Source organism: Idiotropiscis lumnitzeri, chromosome 1, assembly GCF_059441095.1.
Source record: "Idiotropiscis lumnitzeri isolate Australia: NSW breed Sydney's pygmy pipehorse chromosome 1, RoL_Ilum_1.0, whole genome shotgun sequence".
NCBI classification, from domain to species: Eukaryota; Metazoa; Chordata; class Actinopteri; order Syngnathiformes; family Syngnathidae; genus Idiotropiscis; species Idiotropiscis lumnitzeri.
In genome coordinates, this window is record NC_142391.1 from 20,483,792 (window position 1) to 20,500,689 (window position 16,898).

The 16,898-nt window shown below is 47.5% G+C and overlaps 1 protein-coding gene across 1 annotated transcript; it reads left to right on the top strand.

Moving 5' to 3' along the window:
* Nucleotides 1-187: 187 nt before the first annotated feature.
* Nucleotides 188-15,901, top strand: LOC148343608 (zinc finger MIZ domain-containing protein 2-like). The gene is made up of 21 exons (XM_088285403.1): nt 188-563; nt 1,513-1,571; nt 2,691-2,805; nt 2,869-3,083; nt 3,158-3,308; nt 4,192-4,431; nt 4,505-4,616; nt 4,732-4,844; nt 5,916-6,008; nt 7,056-7,221; nt 7,294-7,435; nt 7,515-7,593; nt 7,946-8,077; nt 8,160-8,262; nt 8,330-8,487; nt 9,768-9,835; nt 9,948-10,016; nt 10,296-10,567; nt 12,365-12,534; nt 13,719-13,898; nt 14,566-15,901. Exons 2-21 carry the CDS (start codon nt 1,522-1,524, stop codon nt 14,680-14,682), a joined length of 2,745 nt encoding a protein of 914 aa, XP_088141529.1. The 5' UTR covers nt 188-563; nt 1,513-1,521; the 3' UTR covers nt 14,683-15,901.
* Nucleotides 15,902-16,898: the final 997 nt, after the last annotated feature.

Sequence of the window (16,898 nt, forward strand, 5' to 3'; positions counted from 1 at the left end):
AAATCTGTTCAATGTCTAAAATAATCTGTTTCAAATAAGATTAACAATAATTGTGTGATTGTTTTGAGTGTGAACACGCAACCCTACCATCGCTGCCCCCCCACCACCTCTGGTGTCAGACATCTCTCTCTCTCCCTCCCTCCCTCCCTCTCTCTCTCTCTCTCTCTCTGTCTCCCTCCCTCGCTCCCTCCTCCAGTAGGCTGTTCTCTCTTCTCCACTATTCCCTATCTCCAGTGTGAGGGCGGCGATGCGCACGAAAGCCGTGGACGAGAAGCCCTCAGTGCCCTGCCGTGTTGTGCGTTGTTGTTGTGGGGATGCTGACGGCTGCTGAGGCCGGGTAGTTAACGCGGAGGCCGGCCGGCGGACAGGAAGGAGCCCGGTGGTGAACCTGGAGCTCCCCGGACGGAGATTCTTTTGTGGATATTAAGGGGGACGTGTTGAAACGGGCCACCCCGCCTCCAGTGGTCAATTACGGACTCAAGCTTCTTGATGACCCGGAGGCCCGGAGCAGCACAGAGCGCACAGCCCCGCAGCGGGGCTTGTTCGGCGACTAAGTGGCGCAGGTAAGGCGGCCTAGCAGTCCACCTTTTGCCAGAGGCACGTCGCCCCGCTAGACTTCGGCCAACTACAGCCACAAACATACACGCGCTTCTTTTGCTTACCGCAAAGACTCAATTGCCTGGACGCGGACAATGTTAACAATAAAAGACAAAAAGTGCCTTAGAGGGGGACGCTAGCTGGCGGCTAAGCGTTAGCCTGATGACATTCCATTGTCACCAGCCGGGCCGAGCTGGCCGCTAGGGTCAGCGTTCATTCATCCTCACGCGTCGTTGAGACTTTTTTTCTTTCAAGTCATCGGCGAGCGCGTGTGTCCGAGAAGCCGAAGGCTTGACGCGTCTTTTTGGCGGTGGGCTGCTGTGTTTCGTGCCGGTTGCTCGCGCTAATGCTAATGCTACTGCTACTGCTAAAGCGAGCGGCGTAGGCTGATGCTTGCCGATTTAGCATGAGCGTGAACTGTATTACTACCAAAATGTCTCCGATGCTCTTTTTCAAACGTGCCTCGTCCCCAGTGCATTGATATTAACATGAGCTCACTAAGCAACATAAATGTGGTTGTAACGCATTTCTGTCAGTGTATGTTATACTATGCGGATGGCGGTCTCTGTGTACGTGAGAACTAGTGGCGCAACGGATCACTTAAGTCGCGATACAGTGTATAAAATAAGGTATCCTGCCAGACGTTTTGTGCTGAATGTTTTCTTCAGATTTAATGAGCAAAAGTGTTTTTATAAAATGAATGAAGAAAGTATAAGTGATGTCATCACTGTGGTCCAATCATCTTGTTCATCAGCAACACAACACACGTAATTTTTGCACATGAGTTGGTGTGATCTTCACAGTTTCAAAATGTCGCACGATATTTTTTTGGTGGGGTGAGATGATATTCTGCGCGGGGGAGAGGGGTCTTGGACAATGTAGTCATCTAATTGGCGAACTGTTGACTGTACGCAGATACCCCGAATGAATCCGCTCAATCAGATGAAGACTGGGCTGGCCAGTACCCCACACAGGTACACACGTGTACACACACATGCAGACATTCTTTCTCAAGCTAAAACCAGTTTTGGGTTTTGCTTTTTAAGTTTGGGGATGGAGAATGACAAATAAAAAAAAGGGTTCAATTAATCACGGCCGGAGGTTGATTTTACTCCGGCCCATGAATCGGCCCTCGTGCGTGTGATGTGGTCGCAACCAAATGTGCAAATGACAAAAATTGCCTCGGAACAGGACAAAAGCGCCATGACCAACTGAGCGTACTTAATTCCTTGCATTGGGTAATATTCTTTGTGTTTCTGTTTTCCATGTGGTCCTTGAAGTGCACACGAAGGTGATTGACTCATGTTACGGGGGAGTGAAATGTTATGTACTATGTGAGATGTGGAGTCATTGCGACAGAGAAGTTGAGTAAAGTTGGAAGCACGACGTGCGTTAGCTTGGCTGAGTTGATCAACATAAAACAAGATGCGTTGGGAAAGGCCGTAACGGTAACAAGATCGCAGCTGGACGGTGCAGGACAGCCCAGCAAAAAGGGTCAAGTGCCCAGCTCTGATAGTTAGTTAGGTTTAATTAGTTTTCTGGTGGGATTGTTAGTTTTTCTTAGTTTTAGTTTTTTCAAAAACGTACTTTTCGTTGAGTTTTTGTTAATTTTAGTATTAGTTTTAGTTTTTAAAAAGAAGTGTTTTACACACGTGATCAAGATAAAAAAAAAGAAGACCATGGAATTTCATAAAAAATATATCAAAACATTTTGATGATACAGAGTTCAGTTTACGGTTTTAACAGTCCACACAATCTCAAAAAGTGTTGTGCATACCGCTTCTAAAGTTGGACGCAGGCCTTCATGCATGCGTCCTACTTCTGATAAAGCTAGGGCGCCTTGTTTGCCAAGTTGTCCACTTCTAAAGTGGATTTGTGGCTTGAATTCCTGATTTATTAAGTAAATATTAAACCTGGTTGTGCACTGTGCCTTTTTTATAGAATGTATATATTTTAATCATGTATGAAGCACAAAAGAAAAGTATTTTCTATTTACCCAGCATTGAGTTTTGGGCTGAGTTACATGTCGAGAGCAGGTGACCAGGTTTAAAGCACATGCTCACTCTCACTCCTCCCTCCCCCTGTACACCCAGTGAGGGTTCGTACGGGTACGAGCCCTCCAGCTGGCAGCAGCCCACCAACCAGCCTCAGGGGTCCCTCTCAGTGGTCACCACCGTTTGGGGGGTCACCAACCCCTCGGCCAGCCAGGTATGACACGCTTTGTCTCACACTGCACATACACTCTCGCCAGTCTCACACGCCTTCTCTCAGCATCAGGGCCCGGCCAGTGGCGCCATGGGGCCGGGGGCCAATCTGCCCGGGGCTCCCATGATGCACGGCCCTGGGGGGCCGTCCATGGGAGGCGGACCGGGTGGCTATGTGGCTCAACAGAGCTACGGGGAGCCCAACAAGGCCTACCTGAACCAGGGTGTGTATGGCCGGTCCGGCGGGGGCTACGTGGGCAGCCCGGGCGGTTACCCGGGAAGGTGGGTGTCGCATTTTCAAACGCGTAGTGCGCAAAGGTGGTGACTATTTAACCCACCTCTCTCCCCACACCCAGCTACCCCACCAACCCCAGCGGGTCCAGGGGGGCTGCAGACTTCACGCAGGCTGCGGCCGCTGCCGTAGCCGCCGCTACGGCGACCGCCACCGCCACGGCGACTGTTGCTGCCATCCAAGAGAAACAGAATCAGGAAATGAACTATGGACAAGTAAGTGCCACTCCCTGTTTATTTTATTCTTATAAAACACGTACATCACAACCATGTGCACACACGCACACACACACACCCCCACACACGTGCATGTTATGGCCAGACACACATTTAATGCCTAACCTTCAACGGGAGCTCATTCCAGAGAGAAGGACTGGCAACAGAAAAGGCACGATCCCTCCATAGGGTGCGCTTAGTCCTCGGCACCTCCAGCAGAATTTGGTCCACAGGCCTGAGGCAGTGGGCAGGTGCGTAGGGTTGGAGGAGCTCGGAGAGGTACGCTGAAGTGAGGCCACGAAAAGATTTGAAGACGAACAGAAGTATCTTAAAGCAAATTCTAAAGTGCACTGGGAGCCCTTGAAGAGAGGCCAGGATTGGGGTTATGTGATCGGACTTCCGAGCTTCAGTTATAAGATGAGCAGCAGCATTTTGGAGCAACTGGAGGTGCTTAAGGGAGGACTGGCTGACTCCAAAGTAAAGTGCATTACAGTAATCCAGCCCAGATGTAATCAAGGCATGGATTACTGTTTCTAAAGGAAGGACTTCACTTTAGCCAGCTGCCTAAGTTGAAAGAAGCTGGATCGAACAACAGCACTGATTTGCCGACCTCATTTCAAATCACTGTCCAGTTTAAAAGCCAAGTTTGAGACTGTTGGCTTTAGATAAGGTGCCAAGGGACCGAGGTCAGAGGTCAACAGTGTTGAAAGTAAAAGGGCCACTGGGACGGAACACCAGAACTACAGTCTTCTTTTCGTTGAAATTTACCCACCAGTCTAGTCTGCTCGTGTTCCGTGAGGGTGACCCTCCCTGTGGTGGGTGGTGTCTTGACTACACCACATGTCGCACCCACCACCCTTCCTCTCATTCCATTGCGTCTCAGATGGGCGGCCCATCGTACAACAACCAGTTCATGGCCCACTCCGTGCCCCGCGCCCCGCCCGGCATGTCAGCTGGTGGAATGGGGGCAGGGCCCGGCCCGGCCAGGGGCCCGGCCTCTATGAGTCCCGTATATGGGCCCGGAGGCCCCCAGATGGTGGCGGCGCACCAAAACTACTCGCCTGCGCCGCAGCAGGCTCACCCGCGGCCCCCACAGGGCCTGAAGCGGCCCTACAACCCGGAGGTGAGCTATCGCTTGGCTGATCGATCAACCGATTGTCGAGAGTTGATTCTTATTGATGGCGTTTCCTCCTCAGGCCTTCCCCGGGGTGCCTCAGCAGTATGCCGTTCCAGTTGCTTCTAGTTCCATGCCAAGTTCAGGCGGGGCCGGACTTCCTGGTCCCGGTTTGTACTCGCAGTACCAAACAGGTCAGTTGCTGACAAAATGGTTTCCGTCGCTAATGTTAGCGGCTAATGCTAATCTTGCTAGTGCCAACTGTTAGCTTAGCCCCATGTCATTATATCTTCCTTTATGAACCCGCAGGTACTAGTGGTCCAGGCCCTGCCCCACAAAGGCCAGGCTCCACCCCCTCCTACCAGAAGCTGTCCCTCCCCCAGTATCCCACATCTTTACCACCCAACTTGCAATACTACAAGGTGTGTGCGCGCCAGCACATGAGCATTCATGTGCGTAGGGTTGAATGATTTATCATTTTGGGACAGAAATCTCAATCTCAGACAACGCAATTTCAAGATCTTCAAAGCTGCGGTTTGTGTTCCATGTTCACAAAGCGGGTCACACTAACCAGCGAGGAAAAAAAAAAGTGCACTGTCGTCCGTAGTCCCGGAAGTAATTTCTTTCAGGCTGTTTGAATGCTCGCTGCCAAGCTATCTTGCGCCACAGCACTACGGACTTTATTTGTACTCTATGCAAGTCCGCGCACGGCAGCAGCAACGAGCTGCGTGATGCCAATCATCTTCTCCGTGATGACAAATAACCCCACCAACAAGTAGCGTTTTAAACGAGGAGGCGAACAAGGGGGCCCTAAGCGTGCTAATCGCTAAAGTAAAATACAGTGCGGGAAAGACCCAAAAGTGCTCAGGTATACAGTCTACTTTTAACAAATCCGCGTTAGGGCGGAGAGCCAGCAGCTATGAACAGAAATGTTGTATTTCAATCATTACGTATCGAGACAGAAACTAAGACGGCGGCTACATTAGCAATTTAGCAGACACTCTCAGACCGCAGCACGTAAACGGCTGACGTTATCATGACGAAGAAGTTCGATGTCAAACATATATTAAATATTTGCACCACAAAGTTTTGAGATTTACACAATTATCGCTCTCCAAATGATATATTTTCATCAATTTAGCTTTGCTAAGGGACAATGATTTGATTGACATAATCTGACATTTATGTACAAACAAGATTTACATTAGTACAAAATGTAAAACATTTTGGACTTAAAAAAAAAAAAAAAGCATTTTGATACAACGCCTGAATCCAAAAATTAGATTTGAGAAAAAACTGCCCCGCCCACAAAACATTATCACAGTAATCGCTTTTATTATTTTTAAATTAAAATATGTTGTGAAGAAAATCACGAATTAATTTGAAATCACAAATTATCTGTCAGAAAAATGGCAAAACAATTTTGATCTAAAATTGTTCAAGGCCTCCATGTGCGTGTGCGCATTTGTGCAAGTGTGTGCTTGTTGTTGTAGCAGGAGCAGTTCGACGGTCAGGCCGGTGGGTTGAGTGTGATGTCGGCAGGAGGGGCCGCAGGCGTTTGCAACTCTTTTAACCAGCCTTCTGGGGTAAGTGTGTTTGTTTACAGTATGTTTGCGTGTGGGTGTGTTTGTTTCTGGGGGTGCATTTGTGCTTGTTAGTGTGTGGATTTGCATCTTTCTTTGTTTGTGCGTGTGTGTGTGTGTGTGTGTGTGTGTGTGTGTGTGTGTACACTCGGGCTGCTCTGATAATAACCATCGTTAGCTTACAGCCTGAAAATCTTTAACGTATGCACAAATTAGTCATAAAGACAATTAGGATGGCGCTACATGTTTATAAATGAGGGCACGACTCAATTGAAGGCCATACTGTGGCCTTAACAGTTTTTTAGCTGTAATCAGCATGCATTTTTTTGGAACGGAAGCCGGAATCGAACCCCGCACCGCTTTGTCTTGCTTCTCTAGTATGCCACGGTCATACACGCCACAGTTGTTAATAAACGTGAGTTCACAAACTCATGCCTACTTAGCATGCGCTGTAATATGCTAGGACACACTGTAGCCTGTATGTGCTAATGCTAGCTTCCAGACACGACTGTGCCGATGTCAGAAATGAATTCGGGCACCAGCCCGAACGTTTCCTTGTAAGATGATCGCGCATCCTCGTCCTGCTGCCATGAAGGGCAAATTTGCATCATATTAAGTGTTTTGGGGTGAAATGAGCCGTAACCTTAGGACTCTGTTGCTAACCCCAGTTAGCCATGACATGGGCAGATCGATTAGTATGTATCGTTATATCAATGCGACCCGGGAATATTGCTAATTTTGCTTCAATTTTATTCTGTATTGCACATCATACATATTCTCAAACCAAAGGCCACCGTTTGTTGTGTGAATTGCCTGTGTAAAAAAATATAATTGGACTCGGGGGAGAGAAAAGTAATGCGGCAAACACACGAATCGTCGTATTAAAAGAATTTACAACAATTTTGATATTTGTTGCGATTCGGGAACTGGTGCATAAATACCTGTGTGTAGGTTTGCGTCTGTGCGTTTCTGTATGTGTGTGGCTCTGCGTGTGTCCTGACGTGTGCGCGCGCTCATCATTATTCACGTTCCGCCTGCATTGTGACTCAGCCCGGCCGAGGGTTACCGGGCTACCCGGGCTCTCCGGTCCCCGGGATCCCGACTCCACCCATCACGCCCGGCAGCTCCATGGCGCCGCCCTACAACACGCCCGGCAACAGTAGTGAGGTCAGCAAAGCCTCCTTCCTGCCCGACATCAAAGCGGCCCCGCCCACAGGTGCGTGTCCAACCCAATCGACTGCATTGCGACCTCACAAGGGAGCGGGCGACCTGACTTCCTCTTGGCCAGGCAACCCGAGCGACGACCTGCGTCTGACGTTCCCGGTACGGGACGGCGTGGTCCTTGAGCCCTTCAGGTTGGAGCACAACCTGGCGGTCAGCAACCACGTCTTCCAGCTCAGAGACTCCGTGTACAAGACGCTTGTCATGAGGTCACTTCCTGCTACCTTTTCACAAGAAGAGTTTAACTTGACAGAAAGTGTTGAACTGTGTGCGTGTGCGTGTGCGCAGGCCAGACTTGGAACTTCAGTTCAAGTGCTACCACCACGAAGATCGGCAGATGAATACGAACTGGCCAGCCTCGGTCCAGGTATAACAGTCACATTACAACCAGCCAAGTGTCGCTCTGCTCTTTCATATGACTAGTGATCGTCTCTTTAAAGTTTATGACAGCAAATAGTTTTGTTTTAGTTGTGACTTGTACGAGAGAAAGCGAGAGTGAGAGTGAGAGAGTGGATGGCAATAATCTGCAAAATGCCCAATATCGGCACGGCTGATAATCGGTCTATCACTACATATGACCCTCATTGCCTTGTCAACCTTTTTTATGCTCTGTAATTTCTCTGAATGTTTTCCAAACGCAAGAGTTTAGGAAAGGTCAAATGTTTTTGTTGAGCAGCAGCGTCAACCCTCAGTCTTTGACTGACTTCAACCTTCCTCAGGTGAGCGTGAACGCCACGCCGCTGAGCATCGAGCGTGGCGACAACAAGACGTCGCACAAGGCCTTGTACCTGAAGCAAGTGTGCCATCTGGGCAGGAACACCATCCAGATCACCGTCAGCGCCTGCTGCTGCGTCAGTCACACGCTCCTGCGCTCCCTCCTTTGCTCTGTCTGGCGTCTTGGGTCCGTCTCACTGTCTGTGTCGTGTCGCGCAGTCCCACCTGTTTGTGCTGCAACTGGTCCACCGTCCGTCAGTCCGATCGGTCCTTCAGGGTCTGATGAAGAAGAGACTTCCCGCCGAGCACTGCGTCGCCAAGAGTGAGTCGTGGCAACGTTCGGCCGCGTGTGAAAACATTCTTGACGCGGTTTTCGTGCGTGCGTGCAGTCAAAAGGAACTTCAGCAGTGGCTCCTTTCCCGGGACACCCGGGCTCAACGGAGAGGATGGCGTGGAGCAGACGGCCATCAGGGTGTCGCTCAAATGTCCCATCACCTTCAGACGCATCCAACTGCCTGCTAGAGGACACGACTGCAGACACATACAGGTGCGTACGTGTCAGCTTTGCTTTCTACCGTAAAGCCACTTTTTAAGTGTGTGCGTGTGAGATAAAACTAGCTTAGGCCAGAAAAACTAATGAAATAAATGCTCAAATTGAATAAAACACATTTGTTAGCGAAATTAAATCAAAAGCTAGCGGCATCCAATAATAAAGCGCCAGCTGATGATGATGGCGACAAGCTTGCATGTTTTTGAGTGCACCCGAGATGCACCGTACGGCATCCAATTGGCTTGGCTTGGCTTGTAGTGCCTGCGCGTGCGTGCGCGCTACTTCGCACTGCGCTTATTGTTAGGGATGTAGCAATTCATCAAAAATCGATTGAAACTGCTTAAAAAATGCGTTCTTGTAACAAATAAAAGAGTTGATCGCAAAAGAATTTGTAATGACAGTCAAATCTATTACATTTATTCATTTTCATGTTATTTTGTTCAACAGTCAAAATTATGAGTTACAGTGGAACCTTGGTTCTCGGACGACTCTGAGTTCGAACAAATCGGAGTCCGAACAAAAAAAATAGAGAAATTCTTGCTTCGCAGTTTGAACAAACCTCGGAGTTCGAACGCCGGTACGACGCGTGAGTGCGTACGCGAGGGTGGGATGCTGAGCGGCATACAGGTGTAGATCGCTCTCTTGCTCTCTTCGTGACCAACTGTTGTCGCGTGCGGGCGTGCTGCGTTTTGCTCTCGCGTTTTATATAGGTGTACGAAGTGTTTTAGCCCCTAATCATGCCTCCAAAGAAAGTCAGTGCAAGCAGCAAAGGAATGGTTTTCGGTGTTCGAACAGGGTTCTGGAACGGATTATGGTCGAGAACCGAGGTTCCACTGTAATTGTTTTGTAAAGTTACAAAAACGTACTCTTTTTTTTTTTTAAATATAAACAGCTTTTGGTTATAATGTGAGTCATTAAATTAGTTGCAAAAGATTTTAAAAAATCAAATAAAATCAGGAACCTAAAATTGCATATTGAATCATAGCTTGATTGAATCAGTACATCCATTCTTCAAAGTATGTGTGCTGGTACACATGACCTCATGGATGGTGGTTTTTAAAATAATATTTAAATGGCATTTTTACGACAAATCTTCCTTTTTTAGTCGCGCACACAAGAAATACACGTTTCCAACGGAAAACTAATAAGAACAAAACTAAAATCTGCTCTGAAAACACATGTAATTAAAAAAAAAAAAGTGATCAAAGCAAAATGAAAACTGACTGAAATGAAAATTCCTAAATCTTCCATGTTCTAAAGCCACTTCTTATGCACAGTGTTTTGACCTGGAGTCGTATCTGCAGCTCAACTGTGAAAGAGGAACATGGAGATGTCCCGTGTGCAAGTATGCCCATAAACACACATGCACAGGCGCCTCGTGTTGCCGTGGTAACATACCTCTTGACCGTGTGTGTGTGTGTGTGTGTGTGTGTGTGTGTGTGTGTACGCGCGCACAGTAAAACGGCTCTGCTGGAGGGTCTAGAAGTGGATCAGTACATGCTGGGAATCCTCATCTACGTTCAGAAGTGAGTCGCTCGTGTGATGCCTGATGACGCCACGCATGATGGCCATGTGACCCCCGTGTGGCAGCCGTGATGCGACATGGACGTGCGGCGCTTGCGTGGCGGTCATTTGACATTTGCGACAGCTGTGTCATGCTCATGTGACATTCTTGAAGATCAATTGACAGTCACGTGACATCTTTTTTTTCGGGAAGCTTAAGTGACACTCGAGTGACGACCACGCGGCCGTCACATGACGCGGGCGTGATACTAACGCACCACGTGTGATTTGTGTGCGTTTAGTTCGGAGTACGAGGAGATCACTATCGACCCGGTGTGCAGCTGGAAGCCGGTCCCGGTCAAGCCGGACGTCCACATCAAGGAGGAGTCGGACGGCCCGGCGCTCAAGCGTTGTCGGACGCTCAGCCCGAGTCACATGGTGCTGCCCAGCGTCATGGAGATGATTGCCTCGCTTGGCCCCGCCCCTCCCTCTGCCTCCACGTCCTCGCCCGCGCGCCACTCGGCTTTGGCGGCGGCGGGCGGCCGCAGCAACACGCCTGACTACTCGGGAGCAGGTAAGCTTCTCTTGCGTCGAACGCGACAGTTTGGGAATTTCATGATAGAAAAGCTTGAGAGTTGTCCAACTCACATATCACAAATACAGTTGAGCAGCCTGGCAATAGTAGTGGGTTTTTCATTTGCATTACGTTTGATTTTGTGTTTTAAATTTTGTTGTAATTTGGGGACGGAGGACAAGAGCTTATTGATAGATTTCTTTTAAAAACGGATGGACTTAGCAAGGACGGAAGTGGGTTTTGTCCGTCCCTGTAATCGACGCTCATTTGCTTCAAACATACAAGAGGAGGAGCATTGTCCATTAAATTACTTGCGCTGTTAGACTTGTACGTGAACACTTTTTTTTTTTAATGAGGGCTGAGGGGATGGCCTGGTGAAATGCAAGAAAGGACAAGATCCAAGATGTCCCATTTTTTGATCAGGAAATTGACATTAGTTATCATTTTCTTTTTGATCTATTCATTTTGGAGAAATTAGGAAATAATTTACTACTTAAAAAACGTCAACTTTTAATGAGGAATATGGCCACGCCCCCTCCGCTCTCCCCAAAGTTCTGCGAGAGTCACAAAAGGGACAAATTACAAACTTTCCATTGATTATCATTGTACTTTCATTGCGAATAACGTCCAAAAATGGTAACCAAATAGCCCCAAAATTCACAAGCAAAGAAGTTTGTATTTTGAGTCTCAGCAAAACAAAAAAGAATAGCAAAACTAAGTCTCACACATTTAAATGTTTTCCCTGAATTTAACGGTGGCGGTGGTTGCATAGAAATAGGCAGAGCTGGGCACTTGAGCCTTCTTTGCCCGTCAGTCCCCCGCCCTCCGGTCGCGATCTCAGTACGCCTCCGGCCTTATTCATAAAAAGTGTCAACAGCTTCCGTTTATCGAGCGAGCGCTCATCAAGATCCCCGTGAAAGTCGAGGTCGCCGCACGTAGCCTTAGTCGACTTTTAGTTTGGAGTTGACCCTCGTGGTAGCATAACGGCTACCTTGACTTCCGTTTCCGACCTTTCGGCTTGCTTTATCGCCGTTTTAATCAACATCATCAACACATCGCCATCCCGAAATCATATTCAGTTGCTAATTAAGGACGCTATTCAGAGAATTCTTCTCATTCATGTCATATAACCCAGTTGTATATTTTGAGGTGAGAATTCAGCTAGGTTTTGTTGCCAGGCAGATTTCAGAGTAGGCATTCCGTGTGGGCATCTGCACTGTGTGCGTCAACAGGCTCTTCGAGTTGATAGACAGTTGCGATAGCCACTCTGATCATGAGTTGATGACAAAAAGGCCTTCTCGCAGGCCTCACGTTGAAGGTGACGAACATGTCCTGTCATTCGATAATCAGTCGTGAGAGGGCGTGATGCTATTATGAGGAGGATTTATTCACGTGGGACTTCAGTGAAGGCCGATGTGTGTGCGGCCTGCCACTGATAGAAACGAACAAACCTGCTCTGGAAATGAATGGAATCTAGCTAATTTTAAAAATCAGAGCTCAACATGAAATCCAAAGTAAGGGTAATGAAGTATCTACAAGTATTGGAACGCTGCTCTCAGACAATGTGCAGAGACAAACCGTGTGAGCGACTGATAATACGTGCGTGTGCATGCAGGTCCAGTTGTGTGTGCGCGTGCGTGATATGTGCGCCCTTTTTTAGATGTGCTTTTCCAGAAGCAAGTTCTTGTTTTGACGTGCGAGCGTGGCCACGTAGCGCCTTGGACTTGTATCTCGAGGCACGCAAACTCAAGTTCATTTGATTTCCACGAATGGGACTGACGTGTGTGCGTATTTCAGCTCCGTCGTATCCCAGCCAGCCGCCATTCTCGGACTCGAGCTCGAGCCCGATGACCCCGGGGCTAGCCGTGCGGGGCTTGTCATCGCCTGGCCCGCCCCCCCTCTCCTACCGCTCGGAACTGTCCGGCGCCCTCCTGGCGGCCAACAAGCCGCCGCCGCCGCCCGTGCAGGTACCACCGCCGACCTTCGCTTGTTGCCACCGCTGTCGTCATCCTGAGCAAGCGTTGCCAACATGTCAACACTTGCTTCCTTTCCTTCCTTCCTTCCCTCCCTCCTTCCTTGCTTCGCTGTCATTCTGTCCCTGTGCCAACTTGTTCCCATCCTTCCACTTTTTTTTCTTCAAATGCACTTTATTTAGGTACATAAAAATACAAATAAACAAGCTAACAAGAAGATAAGATGAGTGCTTATTCCTGTGAGATTTCCTTGAATTTGTATGTATAAGTGAGTGTAGATAGGTAAATGATGGAGGATAGTTAACAGAGAAAAAATTACAAATAATGGAAAAAAGTGTGGCACACAGACAAAGGAAGGTAACAAAGCAGAGGGGCAATAACAAGATGGATGGTCAGTGTTGTATGAAATGTTCAATTGGTGTTATTACCGCATGTCCCCGGCAGAGGGCGCACTCCCTGTATGGTTGGGGTTAATATTTGGCTTTCAGTTAGTTGATGCTTTCTATGTGAAAGTATGTTTTAGAAATCAGTGATGTCGTCAGCTGAATTAAAAAAAAGACAGAAGAAGGCACTTAAATGTGGAGAATTCATGTGGGCAGACTTAAACGTTTATGTTGAGCCACGCCTCCAACTGGGCTCTGCGGCCAGGCTGCGTCCGGTCTGCGCATGCCCTGACGACGGCTGTTCAAGAAAAATCCCAATTATTTTCACTCAAAACCGATTTTCCCATAACGATTGCTATTTCTTTGTAAAATAAAGATAATCACAAATAAAGTGTTCTGAATATCTTTTATTTAAACTTATTTTTTTTCTTTCTTTGAACTCAAAATATCATTGAATTTAACTTAAATACACACAGAAAATTTCACTTGGGGATTAAGAGCATTTGACTTATACCACAGACTTCAGCTTTGTTCTTAACTAAACCGATAATGAAAAAGAAAAAAGTGCATGCGCAATTTGAAACTAAATCAAACTTGAGAAAAGGTAATTCAGTCAGGCAGTCTGTCAACCAGCTTGCCAATCAGCCAAAATTAGGCAGGGAAGGAGTGAAAGGATGGAAAAAGAAGCCACGGAGGGGAGAAAGACAAGGAAAGGAGGAGGAAAAATTGGAAGGTTAGGAAGGAAGTGAAGGAAAGAAGCAAAGATCTCATACCTCCCTTCTTTCCTTCCACCAGATGTCCACTTCCCACGGCATTCCCCTCGCTCAGCAGCCATCTGTTGGCCTCCATGGCAACCCCCAAGTGGGCGGGGCCATCAACCCCATGCTGCAGCAGCGTAGCAACCACAATGCTCGTCTCCATGGTGACGACTTTAGCCTCGGGCCCGGCGCCGACGTTTCTGAAGCTTCTCTCGACGTGAGTCAACGGAGTTTGTGCGTGTGTGCGTGCGTGCGTCAAGGCTACACATTTCATAATAAATTCAATTAGATTTCTCCAAATAATTTTTGTAATTGGAACACTGTGAATGAAAGCTCATGTCTGATTTTAATCGACAAAGATGAAAACCAAAGATTATATATATATTTTTTTTTATAAATACTTTCAATTAGTTTTTGTTTTATATAAAGCATTTTTGTTTTTAATTGAATCAAGCAACATTTTATTCACAGTTTTAGTTGAATTTATTTCATTAGGTTTGTAAACTATAATAACACTTGCCAGGATGGCCGAGTGGTCTAAGGCGCCGCGTTCAGGACCCAGTCTCCCCAGGAGGCCTGGGTTCGAATCTTTTGGCTGCCAGGATGGCCGAGTGGTCTAAGGCGTTCAGGACCCAGTCTCCCCAGGAGGCCTGGGTTCGAATCTTTTGGCTGCCAGGATGGCCGAGTGGTCTAAGGCGTTCAGGACCCAGTCTCCCCAGGAGGCCTGGGTTCGAATCTTTTGGCTGCCAGGATGGCCGAGTGGTCTAAGGCGTTCAGGACCCAGTCTCCCCAGGAGGCCTGGGTTCGAATCTCGAATTTCCCCATTGTGGGACTAATAAAGGGCATCTTATCTTATTTGTGTGCGTATGTGTGTGTTGTTTTAGCTGCTTCCAGAGCTGAGCAACCCGGACGAGCTTCTGTCGTACCTCGGCCCACCGGACCTCCCCAACAGCAACAACAACAACAACGACGACCTGCTGTCTCTCTTCGAGAGCAACTGAGCAGACGCGACCATTCCTCTCTTTGCACTGCTCAACTTTTTACACTGGTGTCCTTTTGTTGTCTTTCAACAAGCAAGAGTTTTCTTCCCACCCCCGTAGTTCCCCTTCAAGTCCCCAAAGTGCCACGTGTTTGTGAACGGATTTCCTCACATACGTCTTGTTTTCCCATTCTGGAAATCTTCGCGAAAGGCTGAAATTGACCCGCCGACTAAAATGCAACAAATTCAAGCAAACGAATTACCGTTTTTTTTTTGTTTTGTTTTTTTATTTCTCCTCACTCCGCTTTTTCATGTTCCGTTTCTGCTGTTAGCGGATGCAGCAGCCTCCCGGTGAACCAGAAGTGGCGAGAACTATCAAGAGTGACTTTTTGCATGGCCGACTTCGATCAGCCCCGGCGGCAGGTCTCTGACGCTCGTAAACATGGTCGCTGACATTGGTTCCTGTCAACAGTGACCTGACTTCCTGTCCGTGACACGGATGCCTGCCAGTCCCAAGAAAGTCAACATGATTCCTACGACACGCAATCATGTGCAAAATCAAACCAAAAAGTTCTTGAGATGACTATGTAGAGTTGGGGGATACGGATGGAAAATTGATCACAATATGAGAAGTTCATAACCGTCTATTTGGATAATTATAGATTTTTTTTGTAACCTAATCAAAACATTAAAGGTAATCCAAACATCCATTATCTGTTCAGCTTCTCCTCACGAGGGTCGCGGGGGGGTGCTGGAGCCTATCCCAGCTATCTTCGGGCAGTAGGCGAGGTACACCCTGCATTGGTTGCCTACCAGTCGCAGGGCACACAAAGACACACAACTATCCGCGCTCACAATCACACCTAGAGACAATTTAGAGCGTCCAATCAACTAACCATGGATGCCTTTGGAATGTGGGAGGAAACCGGAGCACCCAGAGAAATCCCACTCAGGCGCGCAGTAGAACGTGCAAACTCCACACAGGAGGGCCGGAGTCAAACCCTGCACCGCTGTACTGTGAGGGCGGACGTGCTAACCAGTCGCCCACCGTGCTGCCCTATCAAAGGTAATAAATGACAACTATCCTGAGAAAAAAATACCATTCAAAATGTCATGTGGAAAAGAAAATAATTTTCAAGGGATGCACACAAAAACTGTTGTTGTGAACCCCAAACATGCTCCAAATTTGCTCTTACCTGCTTGTCATTGTAGCACAAATTGAACGCCATACCGAGACCATACTTTTTTTTTCAGTGACTATCCTCTTGAAGATATTTTCTGTTGATACTGATCACCTGTCTATCACGATACATGTTGATATTGAATTACCGTCCAGGCATGTGACAAGTAAATAAAAAAATAATTCTTACGATTAAATGGGCATGTCTCACTTTTCCCTGACTCAATGGCACAGCTCCGTACTATAGACAGTAGAATTTTTGCCATAGAGACAAAAAATAATGTGAAAATGCCACGCAGAAAAACCATCCATCCATCCATCTTCTGCTGGAGCCTATCCCAGCTATCTTTGGGCAGTAGGCGGGGGACACCCTGAACTGGTTGCCAGCCAATTGCAGGGCACACAGAGACGAACAACCATCCGCGCTCACACTCATACCGAGGGGCAATTTAGAGTGTTCAATCGGCCTGCCATGCATGTTTTTGGAATGTGGGAGGAAATCAGAGTACCCAAAGGAAACCACGCAAGCACGGGGAGAACATGCAAACTCCACACAGGATGGCCAGAGCCGGGATCGAACACACGCCCGATGCTGTCTCTCACTGTGAGGCCATTGTGCTAACCAGTTGGCCACCGTGCTGCCCTACGCAGAAAATTTTGTATTCAATTTAACCAGGTTTAGAGATTGGCAACGTAAGATGGCCGTCGGTGGCTTCACTCTTCCTGGCGGCAAATAAACGCCAAATCCATCATGTATGTCCGTGGGTAAAAGTCAACCAAATAGTGACCCAAAAAAAAAATCCAATACTAATCCATAATAATCCATCCAACACGTGACCATCCTAGCCGCCATTGGTGCATTGCATGACAAAAATAAACGCATGACTATAAACTATAGTTTTATGTTTATAAAAATTGGACAAAATGTAGGTTAGAAGAGGTTAAAAGCATCTGAGCCTGGGCAAAAGTTACTTTTGATCATAATCAACGGTACACTGGTGCAAATATGACACTAATAAAATTTGACAAGCTATTCTGACAACAGTACAAAAATGCTG